Source organism: Mya arenaria, chromosome 4, assembly GCF_026914265.1.
Source record: "Mya arenaria isolate MELC-2E11 chromosome 4, ASM2691426v1".
Taxonomy (NCBI): Eukaryota; Metazoa; Mollusca; class Bivalvia; order Myida; family Myidae; genus Mya; species Mya arenaria.
This window is the reverse complement of record NC_069125.1, coordinates 72,593,633-72,618,518: the sequence shown is the minus strand read 5'-3', so window position 1 is coordinate 72,618,518 and position 24,886 is coordinate 72,593,633. Positions and strand designations below refer to the sequence as shown.

The window sequence follows — 24,886 nt, the reverse complement described above, 5'->3', positions numbered from 1 at the left end:
TTCTTTTACAATAACTTGTTATCCTTAACTATGCTTATGTTATGCATATTTTTAAGTTACTTAGTGTTGTTGTTGCTTTCGGCCATATTGTTAATTATAACAACTGAACACTTCTGAATTCATAAACAAATTCAAAGGAGAAAATTTGGTGGAAATTAACCAAACACAATTAATGACAGGAAAGGAGAAAAACAACTTGCTGGTTGAATGGATGATCAATTATGACCAAATACAATCGATTGTCGCCAATTTCAGGCCCAACCAATCAATTTTTGATTATCATTGATTATCGGAACATCACTAATAATAGCAAACTTACATTTTTGTTTCAAATAATCTCTCAGTCAGAAAGCCAGTGTTGTACATAAGGGTATAATTATGAGGAAGGCCATATCATTTCAGAGACAAGGGAAATGAGCAATATGATCTCTCACTATGGTGTTAATCAACCTGGAAGCCAAATACAGAAGGCTTATAGAAATGTTCCAATGCATACCATTTCAGTTGCACTTAGAATAATTGATGCATTTTATGTAACTGACTGGAAACATTAAGTGCCTGACCAGTTCTGAAAGCAGCCAGTGGTTATCACTCTTGATGTTATCCGCACACTTTTAATTTGCTGTATTATGTAGTGATATTGCTAATAACGGCCATTATAAACTGTTGAGAGACATTATTACCCTACTTCCTGTGTCTAGTTGCCGTTCTAAGAAAAATACATCTGGGTCTATCCATCATAATTAATATTGTTATCATGGAACTTCTCTCAGACTAAGCTTATTTATCCAACAGGATGTATTTGCCTTCCAGCACGCTGCTTTAATCATAATGTTTAGCAACTTGGTAAGTTAAGTAATTTTATAGTTTTCAGGAGAAAAATATCAAGGAATAGTAAAGCAGTCATTGTTTAATAGCACTCTTATTCGTTCATTCTTGCCACAACCGTAAGCTGTGTTACATTTCTTGTAATCTGTTGGCGATGGCATGTTCTAAAACCTGGCCTGGCCTGGCCTGGCCTGCTGACTCTGCATTTTGTGTCATGCCAGGCCGGGCCAGGCCAGGCCAGGCCATATTTTATACATAATGAAAGTACAAGTACTGAATATACTGAAACACAATGATTTACCTTAAACTGCATGTTTAATAAAATACTTTTTCTGGGTTTTATTTTGATAGAGAATTTAGTTTAATAATGATTAATTCATTTACTTATACAAAAATCAGGTTTTCATTTGAAGTATGCATGTAGTTTTGAATAACTTGATGATCAACTATTGTATGAACTGTAAGATAGAACTTCTACATTTTAATAAAAAACAAAACATAAAAATTGTCATAAATAAAATACATATGTGTGTAAAAAATAAAATATATATGTATAACAGTTGAGTCTGAACACATTGATTTAAAGATTCGATTTGTAAATCCAGAGCTGCAGTGCACTTAAATAAAAAAAAGTATAAAGAATTTCTCCATGCATTCTATTAAACTACTTTTTATCTTAATAAAGCAAAAAAAAAATACATTACATTAAACATGCAGTTTGATTTCTAAAGAAATATATATCATTGTGTTCCTGTATATTCAGTGCTTGTACTCTCAATATGTATAAAATCTAGCCTGTCCTGGCCTGGCCTGTCCTGGCCTGGCCTGACTCAAAATGCTGAGTCAGCAGGCCAGGCCAGGCCAGGCCAGGTTTTAGAACATTTTAGAGTCCATATAATAATACCTTGTCATAACAGACTGTACTGATAAATATATTTTTACTGAAGTATCTTTCACATTTAAATGTTACATTCTTTGTTATTGTTTTTCCTTTTTATTTTGTATCACATACAACAATTAAGTCATTAATTACAAAAGGAAAGTGATACTTCACTAAATATTTCAACATAATTATATATTTCAAATAACTATAATAATAAATAATGCATTTTTATTATCACTTGAAGTCTTGCTTGTGCATGACCTCATAGTCTGTGCAAAGGATGAAATTTGTGGTATGAAAAAGATATATCTTTTGTAAAGACAATCAAGTAGTTTTAACACATATGTCCATTATACTTATTTAACTAGAATGTCAATTCCATTACCATATTCTAAAGAGGTTTTAAGAAAAGCACCGTTTATTAATTCTCAAGAAATAATTAAAATATTTTTTAAAGTCTACTCTCTGTCTTAAAACACTGATCTTCCGTCCAAAACACGATTGTTTATGGTTGTTATGTGGTCGTCCCCAGTATTCAGTCCCTATGTTTATGATTGTTATGTGATTGTCCCCAGTATTCAGTCCCTATGTTTATGATTGTTATGTGGTTGTCCCCAGTATTCAGTCCCTATGTTTATGATTGTTATGTGGTTGTCCCCAGTATTCAGTCCCTATGTTTATGATTGTTATGTGGTTGTCCCCAGTATTCAATCCCTATGTTTATGATTGTTATGAGGTTGTCCCCAGTATTCAGTCCCTATGTTTATGATTGTTATGTGGTTGTCCCCAGTATTCAGTCCCTATGTTTATGACTGTTATGTGGTTGTCCCCAGTATTCAGTCCCTATGTTTATGACTGTTATGTGGTTGTCCCCAGTATTTAGTCCCTATGTTTATGATTGTTATGTGGTTGTCCTCAATATTCAGTCCCTATATAGCACACTCTGGTAGTCAGAGGCTGCAGACACACACTTCTTGAACATGAGCGTGTAGCCCTTCTTCACATCCTCCATTCGCAGACTGTATATTAGGGGCATGAAGAAACCGTTCAAGTAGAACAGCCTCTCGAGCAGCGGGGCCAGAATCGTGTAGTGCTCGTACTTCTCAGGAAGGTACTGGATGTAAAATGATATAAACTGATATGGACCAAAACACAGAAGAAATGAAGTCATCACCATGTAGACGTTAATCACATCTCGTAAATTCGATGGTTGAGTGTTTCTGTTCGAAGAATCATTTGTCGCTTTCACAGCAAGCAGTATGATTAGAAGTAATACAATAAACACTGGAATGCAAATAAACACAGAAACTTTAAAAATCCAATTGAAAGAACGAATGTACAAGTAGTTTGGATAGATAGAACAACTGCTTTCATGAGTATATACACGTGTGGAATCCTTGATAGTTATGTAGTTAAAGGTAATGGCAAGTGCAGCTATTATGAGACAGATGACAGCATTCATGACGAGGAGCTTATTTGTACGCCCCTTGTTGACAATGGAGGCGTAGCCCAGTGGGTTGGTCACTGCAAGATACAGGTCTAGCACTATATAAGACAGGTTGAAAAAGATGTACAGATATATTACACAGCGGAGTATCTCAAACATGAGACATGTAGCTGCATATCCGCTCTCGGCGGGGTTGGAGTAGTAGGTGATCATGTAGATGAGGAAGTTGAGGAGAAAAGCAAGGTTCGCCACGCACAGGCTGAGGATGAGACGCAGGTTGGGTCTTGAGGACCAGGGTAGGTGGCTCAGGGCAATGATCGTTGTCATGTTCAGAAATATCCCAAATACTGACACAATGAACACTAGAACATTCACAATGTCTATTATCACAGGAGTTTCTATTATTGAAGGACTTTCATATTCCAACTGCTCGGTGGCATTATGGCCCATTTTAAGTATAGAAATCAAACAAGTTATTTCATATCATCACAAGCAAACACATTCTGTCATTTTACATACATTTCAAAATATGATTTGACTCTGATCTAAATATTTGTGGAGGTGTTGAGAATGTTGGCAGCTGTCTCAGTTTTTTGGCTTCTTTTTCAATAAATCATGTCATTATATTATTATATAAAGCTATGTTTCATCCAAACAATGTTGAGTTCCTGTCATAATTATAATGGTGCTTGTGTACTTCTGCAGACTGTATTTATGATCATTTTACTTCGCTAACACCCTTTTATGACTTGGTCATGCACCAGGCTTCAGTTTCCATTCCTTAATTGAGTTTGTCTCCGACTATTCTGACTTGTGACTGTCATCCATAATGGCCAGATACACGGCTGTAGCCATACAAGGTCTGTATGTTTACTGTTGGATGTCAGTAAAATCTTCAACTTCACATTATTTGGATAGGTAATTATTTGCAGCAGTTTTAATGGAGCTGTTTTGTCTCAGTCTTTCTGTAATTTTCTGGTAATATTCAGCAAATTTCAAAAGCTTCAGTGCATTACATTCTGATGATTCAATGAAAACACATAAGGGACATTAAAGGTTTGTTGGAAGGTTTAGGTTCAGTCTGATTTCTGCCTTGATGAGCTCTCTCCACCAAACTCAGACATCTTAATGACTGGCATTAGTGGGCAAATCCAGTGGATTCCCGCTGTCCCCCTGGGTGTTCCAATCGGTGGATGCTTAGTTGCCTGAAACAGATAGAGGAATAGTTTTCTTGTCTGCAATGTAATTGCAATCTAGTTTGTAATGTAATACATATTATAACATCTAGTATGTAATGTATTTAATGTAAAAGTATACATGTAGAGAAGGGCTTCTAAAAGTTTGGAATCTCAGTCGAGCCCGGCGACAATTGGTGACCTCGACCCCCCCCCCCCCCCAAAAAAAAAAAAAAAAATAATAATAATAACGCTGTGACGATTCAACATTCAACTGTGAATCTTTTAAAAACAGATATATATCTATATGCATAATCAGGTCTTCTATTGACATCAACAACAAATTTTTCATTACATTTCCTTAAAATGATGTGAACAGCACTCTCAGATTTCAGACTCTGTAGTTAATCAAGGGTGCTGCTGTTGATATCCTTTAGAATTAGGGTTCGACTAGGTTAATTAATATGGAATTTTGATGCTTTCTCTGATCAACAAAAACAAATTTAATTATAATATAATGGTAATAGACTTTCATAGTAAAAGTGTGACCATTGTTTCAATGAGAAAGACGGCAAATCTGACATCAATTTGATGTTATGATGAAGGAGAAGTCAATTAATGGTTATGCCGAACAGGATGTCCCCTAGCTACAATAGGATATTCCCTGGTTGTTAATGATGTGTTATGACAAGCACTCTTTGTGTGTTACAATTTCTGTTTTTGCTGCCGAAATTGAAAAAAACAACAACAATTTTAAGACCAATGTCCATGCGCACCGGAAGGCGATATTACGTTGATAAAAACATGACAGTATGATGATTAAAATGCGATAGTACGATAATGAAGACACAACAGTACAATGATGAAAACACGATAGTATGATGATGAAAATATGACAGTACGCTGATGAAAACGCGATAGTAGGATGATGAAAACACGACAGTACGATGATGAAAATGCAATAGTACAATGATGAAAAACGCGACAGTACGATAGTACCATGATGAAAACGCGAAATCATTAAAATGGTGAAAACGCGAAAGTACGATGGTGAAAACACGATAGTACGATGATGAAAACATGACAGTATGATGATGAAAACACGATAGTACGATGATGAAAATACGACAGTACAATGATGAAAACACGATAGTACGATGATGAAAACGCGAGAGTACAAAAGAATGATGATGAAAACGCGAAATCACGACATTACAATGGTGAAAACTTGAAAGTATGATGGTGAAAACACGATAGTTTATAGCATTATCATCATACCGTAGTATTATCGCGTTTTCGTTATCGTACTGTCGCGTTTTCATCATGGTACTGTTGCGTTTTCACTATAGTAGTTTTGTGATTTCGCGTTTTCATCATGGTACTTAAGTATTGCGTTCCAGATCAACACATTCACAGGAGATGGCCCTAACAGCATTCCGTAGAAAACAGTGACAGTATTTCTACCTTTTGAGATGACAGTAGATCACTATAAATCTTTAAAGCTGCACTCACACATTGTATGTTTTGACAAAAAAAAAAGTTTTTGTCTTGGAACAATCCAAAACAACAACTTTATTCAAACATATGTTATCTTTTTTTAAGATCAAACTATAATATTGACATAATTAAGGGGTTCAATAATATTAGGTACTCAGTTTTGATAAAAGAGAAGTTACTAAAATTGATTTTGAAAGTAGTTCTTAAAGCTGATATTTTCACTCCTAAATCTGCAGTGAAAATACTAAATTGATATTTTCTCTTTGGTTATTTCAGTGATAATACTTTATATTTCACTGAAAAGCATGAGAGAAATTTAGATCCATTGTAATATCCTGACTCATACAAGGCACATCAGTTTGCCTACATTTTACTCCTGACAAGAGGGAAGTGTATTTAAGTTTTCTATGTTCAAATTCACAGAAAATAATAGTTGGATGTGTTAGTCATTCTTTCACAAAATACCTGTTTTTTTAAGATATATGGTGTAACTAATGTTTTTTGAGATATTTCCCAGTTAGGTTTTCATGAACATGAAATAGATTGGCTGTTTGTGCTGTAGAAAACACATTAAAAAGTTCCTAATTGATTTGTTATCCAATTTCAGGTGTTGAAAGGGTTAATGTTGTGATGTTGGTGCCAACTGTTCCTGGAAAACAACCAGAGAACAAAACCATAACATTGTAAGCTGACTATAATTCGATCAGCTCCTGTCAGAATGTATTTTGCAATAGATGCCAGGAAGTTCTCTTTATATCTCATGATGAAAATATAGACAACAACAAATGAGCTTGGACATGGTCTTGGCATTGAATCTTCAAAGGCAACGATTAAACAATGTATGAGTCCAATCTTCTATGATATTTTTTTTTTTATATGGAACTGATTAATGTGAGCAAGAACCCAGGGTCAGCTGCCTGAAAGACCATGTGTTTAGCAGGACATTGTTTGCAACACAATGAAGAAGTATTAAACACTCCTGCATCTTGCTCTATAATACAGCCAATGGTTAATTAATTAGTATGAATAGAACTGATTGATTTATTTGCTAGAATCTGCTGGGATGTGGTGATATGTCTGTCTCCATGAAGATAGTGAGGCCTTATCTGTCCTTAATTTTCACTTCTCATGCAACAATAGTTACTGTTTTGGTTTAAAAACAACAAAAAAATCAAACGTTAGTTCATGCTTTCTGATGAAAAATGGAATCTCATCAGTGAAATAACAACAGTGAATGTGATATTTTCACTGCAAAGTTAGGAGTGAAAATATCATCTTTAAGAACTCATTTTAAAATCAATTGTAGTTACTTCCCTTGATCAACCCTAAATACCTCATTTTTTAATTAGTAAATTTTGCCAAAAATATAACTTTGAATATTTAAATATAGATATTTTTATGAATAAACATAACTTATCATTTATGAAGAAAAATAGTAATCCATTTTTTTCAAAAGCTTTCTTGAAGTTGAAGCTGATTATGTCTGAACATTTGAATTCATACAAAACATATTAAAGATGGAAAAAACTACCCGGACATAAATTCAAGGTTATATCATGTATCAAAAATATTTTTAAACTACCGTTAATGACTGGGTATTAGACACATTTTTTCTCTCAGATTTCAATGTAAAAAAATGCCTGCGTATAATACCAAGTAACAAGCTTTTGAACTTTTTTCTGAGGTCGATTTCAGGCCGAGAGTTTGTTTAGATTTATGTAGAAAGGGATGTTACTCGCGTCATATCAATTGAGTATATACAGGTTAAAACGGCAGTTGAAGATCGGGATACGGTATATATCGCAAGATGTTTATAATTAAAAAAAATATATTGTATGATTTAAATTATTAAAATTATTCAATATTAATTTGAATAAAATAATAATTAAACATGCATATAAAAAAGCAAAGTTGGGCACTGTCAAAATATTTTTGTCAGTTGTACAGTAAGGTGTGAAAAATTCGCACTGCCTTTAGACCTGTTTAACATACCAATACTACAAACTGATGCAATAATGGTCATGATTTTTCGCACTTTTCCATGTTCTTTATTCTTTTCTGTAGGTGTTGACACTTTGAGAACAAGCCCGTACAATATAAAGTTTTTGCGTACAGTAACTTCCCTATTCATTCTCGACAGGTTATCGTTTACGATATACTGTCAGAAAGAAATCTTACAAATAGTCATAAAAGGTACATTTCAGTGCCATCCAGAAACAAATTGTCACACTTAGTAATTTTCAGTGCCTATCCTAACATGAAACGAATAAAAATGAAACATATTTTGCATTATCATTGTATGGTTTTAAAGATAATCATCGCCATTTTCACAATTTTTTTTTTTTCGTCACTGTCAACAAACATGGTGTCCAAGATTGGCAGACGATTTTGACATATTTTCTATGCGTCCTTTAACCCAAAACTTAGATTAAAAGTTTTTTCTCAGATTTTTCACGGATTTTTTTGCCTGCGTCTAATACCCCCTATTGTCTTATACCCAGTCATTTACGGTACAAATTTGTTGTACTAACTTCCCGGGAAATTAACAACAATAAAATAAGCACAAAAGAAACAGAAAAAATAGTTGATTTCAGTGTATTATCATATTTTATTTCACTCTTGAACATAGTAAAATTATATGGTTCTTGCCTAATTTGTTAGAGGTTTTGTCACTCATGAAAATATAGTATTTCTATGACACTCCTGAAATAAAATACACTGATATTAACAGATATCCTCTATCTACTTTCAACAGATGTTACAGTTTTGTTTGATAGGTGGTCTGCATTTTACCCACCATATGTTTAAAATGGCAAGACATTTGTTGAGAAATAGTTTTCCTTGGATTGTTGCACATGTTTTGAATGCTTGTGCAAAGTGATATAAAGTTTATATTGTTTTAAGGTTTTTGATTAATTACACAATATTGAATGCAGTCTGCATAATTGAAAGTCTGCCAATCCTCGGCTGCAGCTGGTGATTACTGCAGGAAAGTCCAGCAAATACAGATATTATAGCTCCTTCAGTAATAACATTTTGGAGGAATGAAAGATTATTGAAAATGAAAAAAACAAACATTGTGTAGTTATTAGCATAGTTATATCAGTGAAATAACAATTTGATTTTTTCACTGCACGGAAAGTAACCTTAGGAAGTACTTTTAAAATAAATTGTAGTTTTTTCCGGTTTATCAAAATTGAGTACCTCTTTCAAACAACAAATACTATGTGAAGAAAATGTTTGTTATTAAAATGATTGTAAATAAACAGGGCTTACAGTGTTTTTGGAAATAATAATCATATTATTTTCAAATGTTTTCTTGAAGCTGGATGATAGAAGATTTGCTCTCATATATTTGACTTAAGTACATTGGAAAAATATGAACAGGAAATGCTGAAACATAAATTTGATGTTGCATCATCTATTTAATATCTTTCAACCAGTCTGATTTTGTAATAGGAACATCTCAAACTTGCTGGAAAATTCACCTACCAATCAATAAACAAAAATACCCAATCATGAATTTGAAACATGTTGAATGTTCAAAAGGCAACAAAGTTTGGTTTCCAGCCAGAAAATCACCACTGAAGATGACTTGGAAAAGGGTTGTTAAATTCTGCTGGTTAATCCACATGAGTTTTAGTTACACTTTTTGTCGAATATTTCATTCAATAAATGGCGATCAACGTATTTTGATTATTTTTATTAATGCGCTGTTCAATTTTTAACTGTTAATATTTGGAGTATATATGCATAAAAAATACTTATTAATAAATGACGATAAAATATTTGAAACAGAACATGAGTAAAAAATGATCAATTACTCCACAAGCCCGCAAAGGAATAACATTTTTCATCATTGCTGCTCTATTCTACCCATGAGAGGCTCCACTCTGGTAGCCAATGCCACTGGCACCGGGTTTTCAAACTTTTTTTTTTTTTTAATCAAAACAAAATCTTATAATTCCAATCTAAAAATTACCATGGAAAAAATGTGAAAAATTATTGTTTTTTTTTCATTAACATGCACTTTGAACTGATGATATAGATATGTGCATATTAAAAAAAAAAAAATCACATTTTTGGATCATCATTTTAAGTTTGAAATTATAAGACTTTTTTTGTTTACAAAAAGTAATAATTTGAGTTTGAAAATCTGGTGAAATAAAGAACTGAAAATCTCCATAGAATCATAGAGTATGTTTGCATCATCATTTTGAGTTTGAAATTTTAGGACTTTTTTTGTTTACAAAAAGTAATAATTTGAGTTTGAAAATCTGGTGAAATAAAGAACTGAAAATCTCCATAGAGTCATAGAGTATGTTTGCATTTTCAAACACAAAAAAGGGTCGGATCTTATGATTTCTTTCATTTTTTTGTGGTGACTCTTCTTTCCATATACATCACATTCCTAAGTCCTGGTGTTCCCAGCAGATTTTGCACTGTTGCCATAAGCCATGACACAGGTAGCTGTGTTGAAGAAATGTTTTATGGGTTTTAAATATGATTGATTGTTATCATTCCAATCTGAAATGTTTGGAAGGAATCCTTGGCATCAATATTTTGTGTGTTTCAATGAAACTCTTTAACATTCCAACATCCTCCTCCGTCCAGACTTTTTTGGCAATCATGCATGGCTAGTAAGCCTTCCACTTTAACAATTTTAGTTTACAAGGGGCATTAAAAACCAAAAAAGCTGTCAATTAAACTTAAAATTATTGCAATCGTACTACATTGAATTAACTTGTATATACATGCAGATGTACATGTTTCATTGATTAGTTGTACAAGTTGTCGATGTTGGACCTGGGCTTGCATTATAACATTCTGTATGTATATGCAATTTTTAATTAGTCTAAAATCTAAGCCAAAAGCCATCTTTTTATAGCGTTGCTAAAAATAAAATTAAAACATTGCCTTTACTTGCCTGGAATTGGTTGGTTGTTAGAACTGTAAGTACTGCTAAAACAATCACCGTGCATTGTCAACAGTGCTTCCCGGTATCTAATATGTGCAGGTCATAATTGATATCATACAGTATTTACACCCATGTTAAAACATGGATCATCTCAATTAAGTCTTCATTTGCCTTTATAGACCAATGCAGAATAAAGCGTGTAAACTGTTGATTCTGATAAAAGCCGGCAATTTTCTGCAGCAGTCCCCTTTCTTGATTATTGACACTTTTTGTTGGCATAGCATTATGGAATTTTTTGTTTTCAGTCTGCTTGTGGTGAGAGACTGACACAGAATGACAGTTTTGTGTATGTGCTTGCGTAAGTGTGTCCCTCGGAATTGAATTTGTTCGCCCTGTATCTTGACCATGCATTATTGGATTTTCATAGAACTTGCCATGAAGGTTCGTGCAACATGTCCCGTGTCAGACCCAAGTCTGTACCTCAAAGGTCAAGGTCGCCTGGGTCAACAGTATTTACCTCAGGTTGACAATATGCACTGTCACCCTCAAGGCAGTCAATATTTATATAATGTAGCAGGAAACACCATCTCCGAATCTCACAAGACTGTGCAGATAACTCCAGTCCCTGGTATTACAAGTACAGTGCTAAATGCTTTTATTGATCTTCCTTTCTTCTCATGATTGCTAATGGAAATGCACTAAATAGCTTCTACACCATATTTTATGTCTTAAGTGATCCAAATAAAAAGATACAATAAAGTGACATGTACAGCTATATTATATGTTATAAACCAACTAAGATTTATTTGTGTAATAGTGACTGCACCTACACTTCAATTTATTGAAATTAGACAAGAGCCCTTTAGCGTGATTGTGTAGTTTCAGACAAGAGGATGGAGTAACTGTTTTGTACTTTTTGTCAAGGACATCTTTAAATAGTGAAGAGAGTGCGCCGCTCTGAGATGGGAATTTATGTAAAGTTTGTTTTTGTCAAATACTGTATTGCATTGCTCTTCTATTTCATGAGTAATCCACGCCTAAATGTCCATTACCGGTCAACAATTTTACCAGGAACCAACCTGAACACTTCTCCAATACTGGTTACCACAGCAGAGTACATTTTATATGTCTTGTTTATATTGACCTCTTCATTTGTTTTTTCCTCCCATTTGTATCTTTAATTCATTAATTAATATTCTGTGTACTTTAAATGTCCAATTAAACATGCTTGCCCCTATAGACACGCCCACAGGTGGTAGTTGCGTTTACATGACCCCACCGTATAGCCTCAACCCCCTCCTAAATAAAAATCAGTCAAAAAATTTTTTTTTTTAGGACCACAATTAATTGGCACATGATCATCCATCACAAAACCCTCAATACCAACCAAAAAGTCCAAGAGAAAAAATTCCCCCCAAATACTAATATTTTAATTAAAGGTTGACATGTTGAGACCCTCGTAGGACGTTGGTGTTCTCGTAAAGCTCGTAACTAACTGATGTTTTAACCAATTGTCTCCAAACAACTTGCATTCTTCTCAGAATAAAACAAAGTTTCAGAAAATGTGTTGAACTTCAATACATTTCCATCAACGAAATGGATATTTGAAGACCCAAACTCCGAAAAACTCGAGGTAGGCAATTCCTAATCACCATCAAAATCTGTGTTTTCATCAAAATTTCACTTGTTTTGTCAAATTAAACAAACAACAAATCATGTTCCAAAAAATTTTGGTCTTGGGGGTGTTGCCATAGGGTGGGTCATGTTAATGCAACTGCCGCCTGTGGACACGCCATGGTGACACTCTTTCATGGGTCTAATTTAAATTCTGTGACATAAACAATGAACAGCATTCCATCAACACCATTGTAGGGCACGGCTCAAGATGCTGACATTATGCAACCATTGTAGTGCACGGCTCAAGATGCTGACATCGTGCAACCATTGTAGGGCACGGCTCAAGATCTTGACATCGTGCAGCCATTGTAGTGCACGGCTCAAGATGCTGACATCGTGCAGCCATTGTAGTGCACGGCTCAAGATGCTGACATCGTGCAGCCATTGTAGCGCACGGCTCAAGATGCTGACATCGTGCAGCCATTGTAGCGCACGGCTCAAGATGCTGACATCGTGCAGCCATTGTAGGGCACGGCTCAAGATGCTGACATCGTGCAGCCATTGTAGGGCACGGCTCAAGATGCTGACATCGTGCAGCCATTGTAGGGCACGGCTCAAGATGCTGACATCGTGCAGCCATTGTAGGGCACGGCTCAAGATGCTGACATCGTGCAGCCATTGTAGGGCACGGCTCAAGATGCTGACATCGTGCAGCCATTGGAGGGCACGGCTCAAGATGCTGACATCGTGCAGCCACTGTAGGGCACGGCTCAAGATGCTGACATCGTGCAGCCACTGTAGGGCACGGCTCAAGATGCTGACATCGTGCAGCCACTGTAGGGCACGGCTCAAGATGCTGACATCGTGCAGCCACTGTAGGGCACGGCTCAAGATGCTGACATCGTGCAGCCACTGTAGGGCACGGCTCAAGATGCTGACATCGTGCAGCCACTGTAGGGCACGGCTCAAGATGCTGACATCGTGCAGCCACTGTAGGGCACGGCTCAAGATGCTGACATCGTGCAGCCACTGTAGGGCACGGCTCAAGATGCTGACATCGTGCAGCCACTGTAGGGCACGGCTCAAGATGCTGACATCGTGCAGCCACTGTAGTGCACGGCTCAAGATGCTGACATCGTGCAGCCACTGTAGTGCACGGCTCAAGATGCTGACATCGTGCAGCCACTGTAGTGCACGGCTCAAGATGCTGACATCGTGCAGCCACTGTAGTGCACGGCTCAAGATGCTGACATCGTGCAGCCACTGTAGTGCACGGCTCAAGATGCTGACATCGTGCAGCCACTGTAGTGCACGGCTCAAGATGCTGACATCGTGCAGCCACTGTAGTGCACGGCTCAAGATGCTGACATCGTGCAGCCACTGTAGTGCACGGCTCAAGATGCTGACATCGTGCAGCCACTGTAGTGCACGGCTCAAGATGCTGACATCGGGCAGCCACTGTAGTGCACGGCTCAAGATGCTGACATCGGGCAGCCACTGTAGTGCACGGCTCAAGATGCTGACATCGGGCAGCCACTGTAGTGCACGGCTCAAGATGCTGACATCGGGCAGCCACTGTAGTGCACGGCTCAAGATGCTGACATCGGGCAGCCACTGTAGTGCACGGCTCAAGATGCTGACATCGGGCAGCCACTGTAGTGCACGGCTCAAGATGCTGACATCGTGCAGCCACTGTAGGGCACGGCTCAAGATGCTGACATCGTGCAGCCACTGTAGGGCACGGCTCAAGATGCTGACATCGTGCAGCCACTGTAGGGCACGGCTCAAGATGCTGACATCGTGCAGCCACTGTAGGGCACGGCTCAAGATGCTGACATCGTGCAGCCACTGTAGGGCACGGCTCAAGATGCTGACATCGTGCAGCCACTGTAGGGCACGGCTCAAGATGCTGACATCGTGCAGCCACTGTAGGGCACGGCTCAAGATGCTGACATCGTGCAGCCACTGTAGGGCACGGCTCAAGATGCTGACATCGTGCAGCCACTGTAGGGCACGGCTCAAGATGCTGACATCGTGCAGCCACTGTAGGGCACGGCTCAAGATGCTGACATCGTGCAGCCACTGTAGGGCACGGCTCAAGATGCTGACATCGTGCAGCCACTGTAGGGCACGGCTCAAGATGCTGACATCGTGCAGCCACTGTAGGGCACGGCTCAAGATGCTGACATCGTGCAGCCACTGTAGTGCACGGCTCAAGATGCTGACATCGTGCAGCCACTGTAGTGCACGGCTCAAGATGCTGACATCGTGCAGCCACTGTAGTGCACGGCTCAAGATGCTGACATCGCGCAACCACTGTAGTGCACGGCTCAAGATGCTGACGGCTCAAGATGCTGACATCATGCAACCATTGTAGTGCATGGCTCAAGATGCTGACATAATGCATATACTGTAAACTCATACCCTATTGTATAAAATGACAGGTGCAAACGATTAAAGTCACATGATAATGAATAGATCATGTGATACCTTGTTTAATAGGCAGAATAAAGGGCGACAACTGTTCAAAGTTGTATATTCAATTTGGTTTTATTTGCCACTGATCTTAGTAGATAAGAAATAAATCTGAGTCAGTGCTATATTTAAAAGTAGGGATGCAAACGAATATTCGAATATTCGATCAAACGTTTGGTATTCGAATGTCAAAATCGGTATTCGAATATTCGGAAAAAGAGTAATGATACGAATTCTCAATAAAGAAAGTTTGTTTGTTTTGTTTTTACAACGACTGGCCCCTAATGCCAGAGGTGTGAATGTGATGACAATACACTAAACACGTGTCATATGTCATTAAGGGACATATCATCGGGTACTGTAAAAAGTCCCCTTACTTTTACAATAACTGACTAGGAATTGGCTTTAACGTTTAAACACCAATGTTTTGTCCTGGCTGCAGATTAAGCTGGGCAACATAGCTCAAATCGCCGTGATGATATGAATGCCATGTGCTACAGTAATGTTGTTACATATATGTGCTTTAAATTGTATTCCATGTTTCGATACAACGTTCGCGCTTTAAAATGTAAATGTATAGTATAGCGTTTTATGATATATTTCCTCCATTGTTGAACACTGGATGAGTCAAATCCAGATATGTTTTCGTTTTATTTTTTTACTAGTTCCCGAGTTGGTTTGGGTTTTCCATAGTTACATTTAGTCAATTTAAAGATCAATCTCAGAACGAGGCTGCTTGTCCTATGGAAAGACCCTCTGTTGGCGCAAAACGCTATTTGACTAGGACTCTGGGACAGCTAATTTCACATTGTTTACACATATAAAGGCAGCGGAATTGAAATTATTTGATTGTGTTGTTTGTCTGTTTATAATGTATTCTTTTTTCTTCCTGAAAATTGCGAATTTCAAAGGCATATTTGGAGAAAATCGGGGTCCGCCGCTACGACAAATACGGTCAAATTGCCCCGGCTATTACTTAAGCGAATAATTATAGTAGTTTACTACATCTTCCAAAATATTGATTTCGGTAAACGAATATTCGAATATTCGATCGAAAGAATTACCGAATATTCGAATATCAATTTTGCCATTCGTTTGCATCCCTATTTAAAAGGGATAAAAAGTTCAAACTAAATGACAATTGTCTCCACAATTATTAAATAAAATTTATACTTTCTGTCTTGCAACATTTTCTACCTGTTTCGAGATACAAACATTCCTTATTCTTGCCGAGAATACTGCATATTGATTTCTTAAAGCTACTTTTAAATTGACTATTTTATTGATTTATGCACTGGGGTGTTTATACAGCTATGATAAAAGGGATCATGATCATTGATTGGTTATTTGCGGGCTTTCCACTTCAACTGCCGTCTAGGTGAGGTAATTTTGAAAAGCATAGTCCATATTTCAATTTTTCATCAATAGCTGTTCAACCTCAGTTTTGACCTAGATGGTAAGATAATTGACTTAGATTGTAGACTAATCAAATATTGTGTTAAATGAATAATGTGGAAGAAATAAAGGACATGAACTATTTTTAGACTATCTGCGCATGCGAGCAGGTAGTCTTAAGACCGCAAACTCCAAAGAACTACTTCTATTCATGTCGTTTTAACCCATTTTTTTGTCTCAATGCGCTCTATGTTTAGTAGCAGAATGACGTCGAAACCATAAAAATAGATTACCAGAGTATGAGTTCTTGCTTGTTCGGCTATTTCCGCGCTGTATTTCTGTATTCCGGCGTTTTATTTTTAGCAGAATATAACTATTTATAGATCATTATAGTTATCAGATTAGTGTGGGTCAAAATAATAGATGCTCTGGAAGGTAACATACTGATATTCACTCTGAGTTCAGACCAAGATGTTTTAGAAATTATTACCGACCGCAAGTGTACCATCGCCTGCAGGGTTTGTTATTATAACCCTGTGTGACCATTAAGCACGCTTATTTGTAAGGGTGTATTTCTAATATAACTTTTATGAGATAAGAAACAAAAATGATTGTCTGAAAGTCAAAATAGTTGTATCCCAGGTTTCGCGTTGCTAATGCTTCAAATACTATGATTTGCCTGCTATACAAAAACAAAATACCATTCATTCTATGATTTTTAGGTGTATACTTTTCTAATAAGATGTTCACATTTTTTGCGTAAAAGCTTCGTTCCGGTGTATTCTTGGCATAGTTTTGGACATTACCCTTTCAATTTATTCTAACACACATTCCTTGATACACAGTGAGTTATGCATACTTTTGATGAAGCAAAGTAGTTCGGATTTAACCTGTAAAACACCCAAAGAGTGCGAAGCATTTATAACAGCACTAGTATTATTTCTACACAGATACTTACATAAACATAAATAACATTTATTTATCAATAATACTTGAAAAGGCACAATCATATTCCCATTCTTAGAACAGACAATTTCCGATAATCTAGAATTAGTTTCAACTACACTAACTGACTGATTTTCTAAAAATAGTTTCTACATACATTAACTGACCACATGTTTGCCCTCACCGCGGGAAAATGACCATCTGATAAGCTCTGCATTTTCAATCGGATAGGAATTATAGCTTAAGTTATTCGTAAAAATAAAATCATTTTCCTTAAACAGTTAAAATGTGTATGTTCATAAAACTTGCATAACTTATGATATATAATCAAAGCACTGAAAATCTTTAGAAGCGATTGAAAGGGGCATCTATTGTCAGGGGCGTAGCCAGCGTTACGCACTTATGCATGTGGGTAACATTAATTTGAATAATGAAAGGTCAAGGGCTAAGCTAAAAATTGATATCAGAATAAAAGGAAGAGCAGCCAAAGTAAACGTTGCTTCCCTGTGATGGATAGCTTTCTGAGCCGAAATCAATCACTTGGTAACTACAAAGTTGGCGGCCTTAAACCTATTAATCCCTCCAAATACACCTCAGAGCTCAACATGTTTGTTCCATTTTCCATTGTTTTCCACTGGGAAGACCCCCACCCCCCCGAACCCCCAACCGGCTACAGGGATATTCCCCATCCCACACCCTCCCCCTTTAGTGCGTAACATTCGGTAAAGTCTGGCTACGCCTCTGATTGTATCTTTAAATGCATGGGGATACGTCGACTTAAGTGATAAGCTGTGCATCTTGAATGGAATTATTGCTGAAGTTGTTTGTTTTCACTTTTATCAATGTGCCCTTCACCCATTCCCATAGTTCAAATAAAATTTGCAGCTCTCACATATTTGCCCGCAGATAGTCTTTCAGCGCCTCGCGCTTTGATTTAGTTTATAGTTAAGTTGGCAAGACTACGAGAGGCACTAATAAGATGAAGTTTTGAAATAAAATTTTCAGAAATCTGAAACAAAATCGAAAAATTTCAAATACACTGTGTTCTTGTTCATAAACAAAGCGAAGATAGATCGATCAATATTTGCAGCCTTGTTCTGTGATTCAGTTCAGGAACTAGCACTTCTGAAATGGTTGCCTGTCGTTCAACTATGAAAACTTCTGGGGGCGCCTAATGAAGTTGGGCGGAGATGGCCGAGTAGCTATTATTCATATGAAGCAGCACACAACTGTTTGTTGATGACAAAATTACGGATCGTTAATATTATCACAGACCTGGTTATATGTCTGCGATATTATTACCAATTAATTACATATTAGAGATTAATCTGTTTTCCTGTTTGGAATAGTTATTAATTCTACTTTAGAGAAGGATTATTATTGCTATTGGTCCCAAACTCTGCTTAACCCAAAACTCCTAAAAATAACCTGTAAGGTATATAAATGAGCTGTTGTTGATCCTAAAAATATCATTTTGACACTCTAAAGACAAAACAACATAACTTCAAGTGCCTTTTATCAAAAGTCAAAATAATGCCATTGTGATTACCATGGATTAATGTCTTCTAAATTGTGCAAATATTTTGCCATAAAATGTTTATATGTATTAAGTATATATATTGAAACAAAACTTGACACATACCTTTTCAGAGTAATTACATACATGTTTAGCAAAAAATATAACTGACTGCCATTGATATGATTGAGTTCATGCTGCCTTCTCATACACTTGTCATTAGAAAACCATCAATAGAACAAACTATAGCAATGGTATTGTTACCGGTGATCTATGTGTATATAGCGGCACTAATACTGTCTCGCTATAGAGCTAGCTTTTATAGCAACCTGGTAGAGTGTCTGCCTGCAGAGCAAGAGGTCCTGGTTTTGAACCCCGACAGGTGCACATAGCAATTTGTGCAGTCTGTTACATTTGGCGCCCAACGTGAGGCCAGTGTTGCACGATAAGTCTCAAGGTCATTGCAAATTGACCTTTTTCTCCGAAATTTGAGAACAAATTTCAAAATGAAGGAGGAATGTGTAACCAGATATTCGATGTGTATATAGCGGCACTTATACTGTCTCGCTATAGAGCTAACTTTTAAAGCGACGGGGTAAAGTGTCCACCTGCAGAGCAAGAGGTCATGGGTTCAAACCCCGACAGATTCTCATAGCAATTTGTGCTGTCTGTTACATTTACTTGATTGGTTGTTTGTTCGCACTTTACCACATGTTTAAATACTTAGCTGAGGGTGTTGAAATATGAGAACATTCATGCACACTATAAGATTTATATCATTGTTGTTTACGATACACCATCAGACGTCAACGAAGGCGAACTTGAGGGCTTTGAGAAGAGTGTCATCAGGATGGCAGAATAAAATTGTTGTTTTTACCTGTGCTATTATTTGTGCTACTGTTATCCTTCGTGTGCATTGTGTGTAATGTATAAATTTACATTAAATAAACAAAGAAACACAAATAGTTTTCTATTTGATATCGGGTGGTATATTGACCTTTGCCATTTTCACGATCCCAAAAAATAAAAAATTGTCAAAACAAATATGGCGGATACTGGACTTACCGAAATAGGTCAAATCAGGAAATACGAAGATAATTACCGAAGTACACAAGAAAGATATCCAAATCAGCCTAATATTCAAACAAATTCATTGTTTTTTATACATGTTACAATTAATTGCCTCACCAACCTAAACTTTTCGGCTCTGATTTTGACATTTTTCCACTGCGTCCTATCTTTTATATTAAAGGTTTTTACCCGTTCTTTCACCATTTTTTGCCTGCGTCCTATCTATGCTAGCATCCTATACATAGTAAAATACGGTATCCTTTTTTTTTAAAGATATTTCTTGTTTGACTCTTAATACATGGCTGATAATTGAATTGAGAAGATTTTTAAAGTTTACTGAATTGGAATGAAAGAGTTCTTATTTAGCCCGCAGGGTTCTCCAGAAGACATGGGCGGTATTGAATTAAAACTGTATTTACCATTATATCAACTTAAAGGGACATGATGCTTAAATGGATGAAGACTGCCCACGAGAATTACTCACAGTCAAACCTGTATTAAGTGGCCACCTTTGGGAAAAGGTCAAATTGGCTGCTTAAAACAGCAGGCCACTTAATCCAGGTGGGAAATTTCCACTACTTAAGCTTTGTTTAAGCAGGGGTCTATAATATATCTTATAAATGACAAATGACTGGCACTTCAATTACATTGTATAATGTTTCCTTATAATCTATTACTGTCATGTTCAACCATGACATTTTAAAAGTATAAATACAAATGAAGTTAATATATTTTTATTCCAGAATAATCTAAATAATACAATATATACATGTTCATGTGTGTTACCAACAGACCACATGCAGTCTATAATGACCAGTTATTTTGACAATCCAAACAAAACACTCAGATTCTATTCTCACACTCAAGTTCCAAGATTCTATTCTCACACTCAAGTTCCATCTAAGTTGGTTATTAAATACCACCCCAAGGTTTTTTTAAAACTAGTAAAACTCTCCATAATGAATAATTATAGTAAATTGACTGTATTAATTTTTTTTTAGATCATGCATGTACTTTTTTTCTAGTTAATACCTTATAAGTAAGTTAGATATATAGTGAAAAGAAATATACTGTTTCAAATATTCTCTGATAGTAAATCAAAATACTCCTTTGATTTGGGGTCTGATTTTGCTAGATACATGGGACATTAAGCCATACACCAAGACATCACTTGTTTTTGGACAGAGTTTGTTTTTCTTTGTAAGTAGTCTAGTAATTGGAATATCACCATTATGCACCAGTCAATTGTAAACCTCCCCACCAACACCCCCCAACCCTAGGTCCGGTGGTACACCAGGGGCCTAACCTAGGATGTCCGTGAGTGCGGAGGCATTTGGTGGGGATTTTACCAGCAGTTTGTTGCTGCAGGGCGGGGATTTAACCTGGGATTGGCTTGACCAAAAGTCAAAGTCCCCACTATTTCCCGGACCTACAGGTGGGGGGGGGGGGATGTGGTTACTATTGACTGGTGCATTGCAGGACAGCTATCGGAACAGCTACCTGATTGCATCCCTAGGGTATTAAAATGATCAGGAGTATGTAAAATGTGATTTGGTTGGCACTGTATTGTTAAAGCACACGGCTCTGGTAAGAAAGAAAATTTGCATCTAAATACTGGAGACACCTCATGGTGGTGTAATGCATGGAAAACGCATTAGGAGTTATTTCAATGCAAAAAAAGGAATAAAATACTGGAACACCAAATCAGTCTATGTTAATCAATTTCTGAAAACCATACCATAGAAGATCTTGTCTTATCCTAGTAAACATTGAGATTCAAAAACGTTTTTACCTACTGAGTTGTAACAGCCCAGTAGTTTGGAGGTGCACTTATGCAATTTATCGTGGAACATTTTATGTCCATTGTTCTAGTACATACAGCATCGATCATCCTAGGCAAGTTTTTATTCTGTGCCAGTAAGTTTTTATTATTACATTCACCAGGGCATACAAAAGACAAAAAAAAACATCAACACCCACTTTAACAATCCCATTTCTAAAAATTCCTTAATTACATTAAATAATTTGTATCTAACATTATATAAGTAGTACATTTCCTTCCAGGGGGGATATAGGCAGCCTGCCCCAGTGTCATAGTCAATTCTGAGTGTTTTCTCATTTGTAACAGCCTAAAGTCTAGTGTTAATATGATAAAGGAAGTTTCTTATTGTCTGGAAATCATGTCTAAGGTTTTTTTCAGATGTTTTCTAAAGTGTATGCTTAGTCATAGAAAATTACAACATACCAGCAACTTCTTTGCATTCCTAATACAAGGCAATAGTTTTTAAGGATTACTTACAGCAGCTCAGTGATCCACCGTATTTTCTCGACTATAAGACGGGGAAATTGGGTCCCAAATTTTTAACCTGAAGTCTTATAAGCGAGTCGATAAAATATTAAAAAAAGATTCAAGTCAAAATCAATAATATTTTACATAGGGTATTCGACTAACCGGTATATCGTCTACTGATGCAAGTATGGGGCGATTAAGTAAACAACAACACAAAATCTCTTCACCGCTCGTGCTCCGACGTCACACAGTGTACTGTTTAATCTGCATTTTTCTCATGGCGCGTGTCTGTTTAATTAGTTTGACAGATATATCAAAACAGTAAATTGGAAACTTAATATGATGTAGGTACCTAACTGCCAATTTGATAATGCAGACAAATTACAATGCAAATATAAATCCTTTATGATCGTTGCCAATCAAGGGACAATATTGTTTATTACTAAACAAACACATTGCATCGGCTTTTCGCAGTTTTGTTATTGACGCCATTTATTTCATGGTGTTAATTACGGTTTATTGATCACAACAATATGGTCAATCTTTTGATTTTAATTGGGTTAACCGAAATTATTTCAATTCTGATAAGTAACATCCTGTCCTGCAACCTTAAACGCATGACCTTGTACTTATTATAAACCTACCTCCAAAGAGAGAACTCACACTTTCCCGCCATTTTCTTCAACCAAAACAACAAATTTACCGCGAAAGTCGATAATTGTCTGTTGACCTTGAACATTTTCACACATATGGAGGAAGTAAAGGATTTTAGATTTGCTTAAAAATTGACCCCGTCTTATAAATGAGTCGAAACAAAAAGTACCAGATTTCGTGGGCAAAGTTAGGGGATCGTCTTATAAGCGGATCGCCTTATAGTCGAGGAAATACGGTATATGTATTTTGATTGTTTTGTAAGCTGGTTTGGTTGCCATATAGACACAAAATGGTTTTGTTTCTTTAACTTGTTTGTTTAATAACTAGTTCTGTTTCCAATAACTGACAATCAAGTTTATTACAAAAAAGTCTTGGTTTCACTTGCCAGCAGTGTTGCCTTAAATCTAGATACAAAGAAGTAACACTATGCCTGTAAATACACCATTTGCCCATTTAATAAAACATGAATTTTCGAATGGAAATATGAAATTCGGCGATCTGATCTTTTGTCAGCAATCTTTTATCGTTGGTTTGCAGATACTTATGCAAAAATTTGCCCTTTCCAAGACAAAGAATAAAAAAAATGTAAAAACGGTATATCTGTGAGAGTGCAGCTTTAAAATCCTCGTTAATTAATAACAAGTCCATGCAGTTGCTATTATTTGTGGCATGTGTACAAAAATGTTGATGTTGGACAAAAAGCCAAACTACTGTCATAGGCTTGTGAGTTTAAACAGCTAAGAACGTAGATACATTTAACGTGTTCATTTTATTTTCAAAGACAATTCAAGGCATAATTATGCGAGGCAAGTCTCATCATTATGACAAGAATGTTGACTGACTGATAAAAAAGAATGTTTCAATCTACACATTCAGATGTTGTTTCAATTGAATGTCATTAATGAAAAAAATCATGGCCAAAAAAAATATGTTCAGCAACCATGACAATAATAATAATAATAATAATTATAATAATAATAAAATTAATGATGAAGATTTTAGTTTTAGTCAAAAAAATATTTGTCGTCTACATTTCCTTATTTTGTGTAAATGATTGTAGTGTATTATCTTAATATTTACCAATTTAATGCAATAGTGTATCAGATAAGGTTTTCATTATTTTTATTACGCAATACAATACAGTCATTATAGCACATACCTAGTAAAATATATCCAGCATTAGATAGTCCCTTTGCAAAAATTCCAATATTTCTCAATATTGTTTTTTCTAGTCCTCTTGGTAGAACGCCACAGCAAACACTGCTGGCAGTCTCAGCAGATTCCACAAAAAATATCTACCATGCGATTAAACTGGTTTTCAACAGTTATGAAGGTTTTTTTATGAGAAACCATTTCAAAGATATATTTCAGCATTCGCAGCTTTACCAATAAATGCAGTTCTTGGTAAATTATATGTTACCATTGGCATTGCTATAGTAATGAGGTGATATTGCTGGCCATTCCTATAATGGTCTTTATAACTAGGGTGAACATAAGTCAACATGCATTATTTGGTTCAGAAACTTATTCCAATTCCCTCTGTTACTGAGAATTCAAACTCTTTATTACCTGAACAATAGGGGATATATGAGCATAACTTGAAAATTAGAAGATGGAATCAAGTAAATCTTCATACAATGGTAAAGCTCTTTAAGAGGAAGTGCAGTGTACAAGAACCATAAGTCTATTTTATAAAAATATTTTTTGTCCTTTGTTATGTATTTCAGTTGTCATAGTTTTTTAGGGACAATAACCTGTAAACTGCATTATGGAATTAATTGAAATTAAAACTTGAGAACTATGAGATGGGATTCATTAAAACATCATATTATGGCAAAGCACAAAGTGAAAAAAGGCAGTGTACAAAAACCTGAACTGTATCTCAGCTTATTGAAGAGTTATTGCCCTTTTTTGAAAACTATGAATCACCATCTAATAAAACATTATACAATGGAATAGCAACATGAGATCAGGTGTGGTGTACAGGAATTATAACTCTATTTTAGTTATTTACAAAGTAATTGTACTTTTTTTACCTTTTTCATGTCCGGAGCATAACTTGAAAAATACAGGACAGAATGTAATTTAGCTTTAAACAATAGTAAAACACAATAGAAGAAAGTATAGTATAAATGAACCATCAAAGTAGAGTTCTCCATATAATTATATATTTAA

General features: G+C 36.1%; 2 protein-coding genes across 2 annotated transcripts in view; one reads left to right on the top strand and one right to left on the bottom strand.

Moving 5' to 3' along the window:
• Positions 1-24,886, top strand: part of LOC128229773 (sodium/hydrogen exchanger 10-like) — a 216,996-nt gene that overhangs the window by 118,073 nt on the left and 74,037 nt on the right. The window lies entirely within an intron of this gene.
• On the bottom strand, positions 1,010-23,997 carry LOC128229775 (olfactory receptor 8K3-like). The gene is made up of 2 exons (XM_052941595.1): positions 23,871-23,997; positions 1,010-4,363 (listed from the first exon to the last, which is right to left on the bottom strand). The coding sequence occupies exon 2, from the start codon at positions 3,606-3,608 to the stop codon at positions 2,634-2,636; it is 975 nt and encodes a 324-aa protein (XP_052797555.1). The 5' UTR covers positions 3,609-4,363; positions 23,871-23,997; the 3' UTR covers positions 1,010-2,633.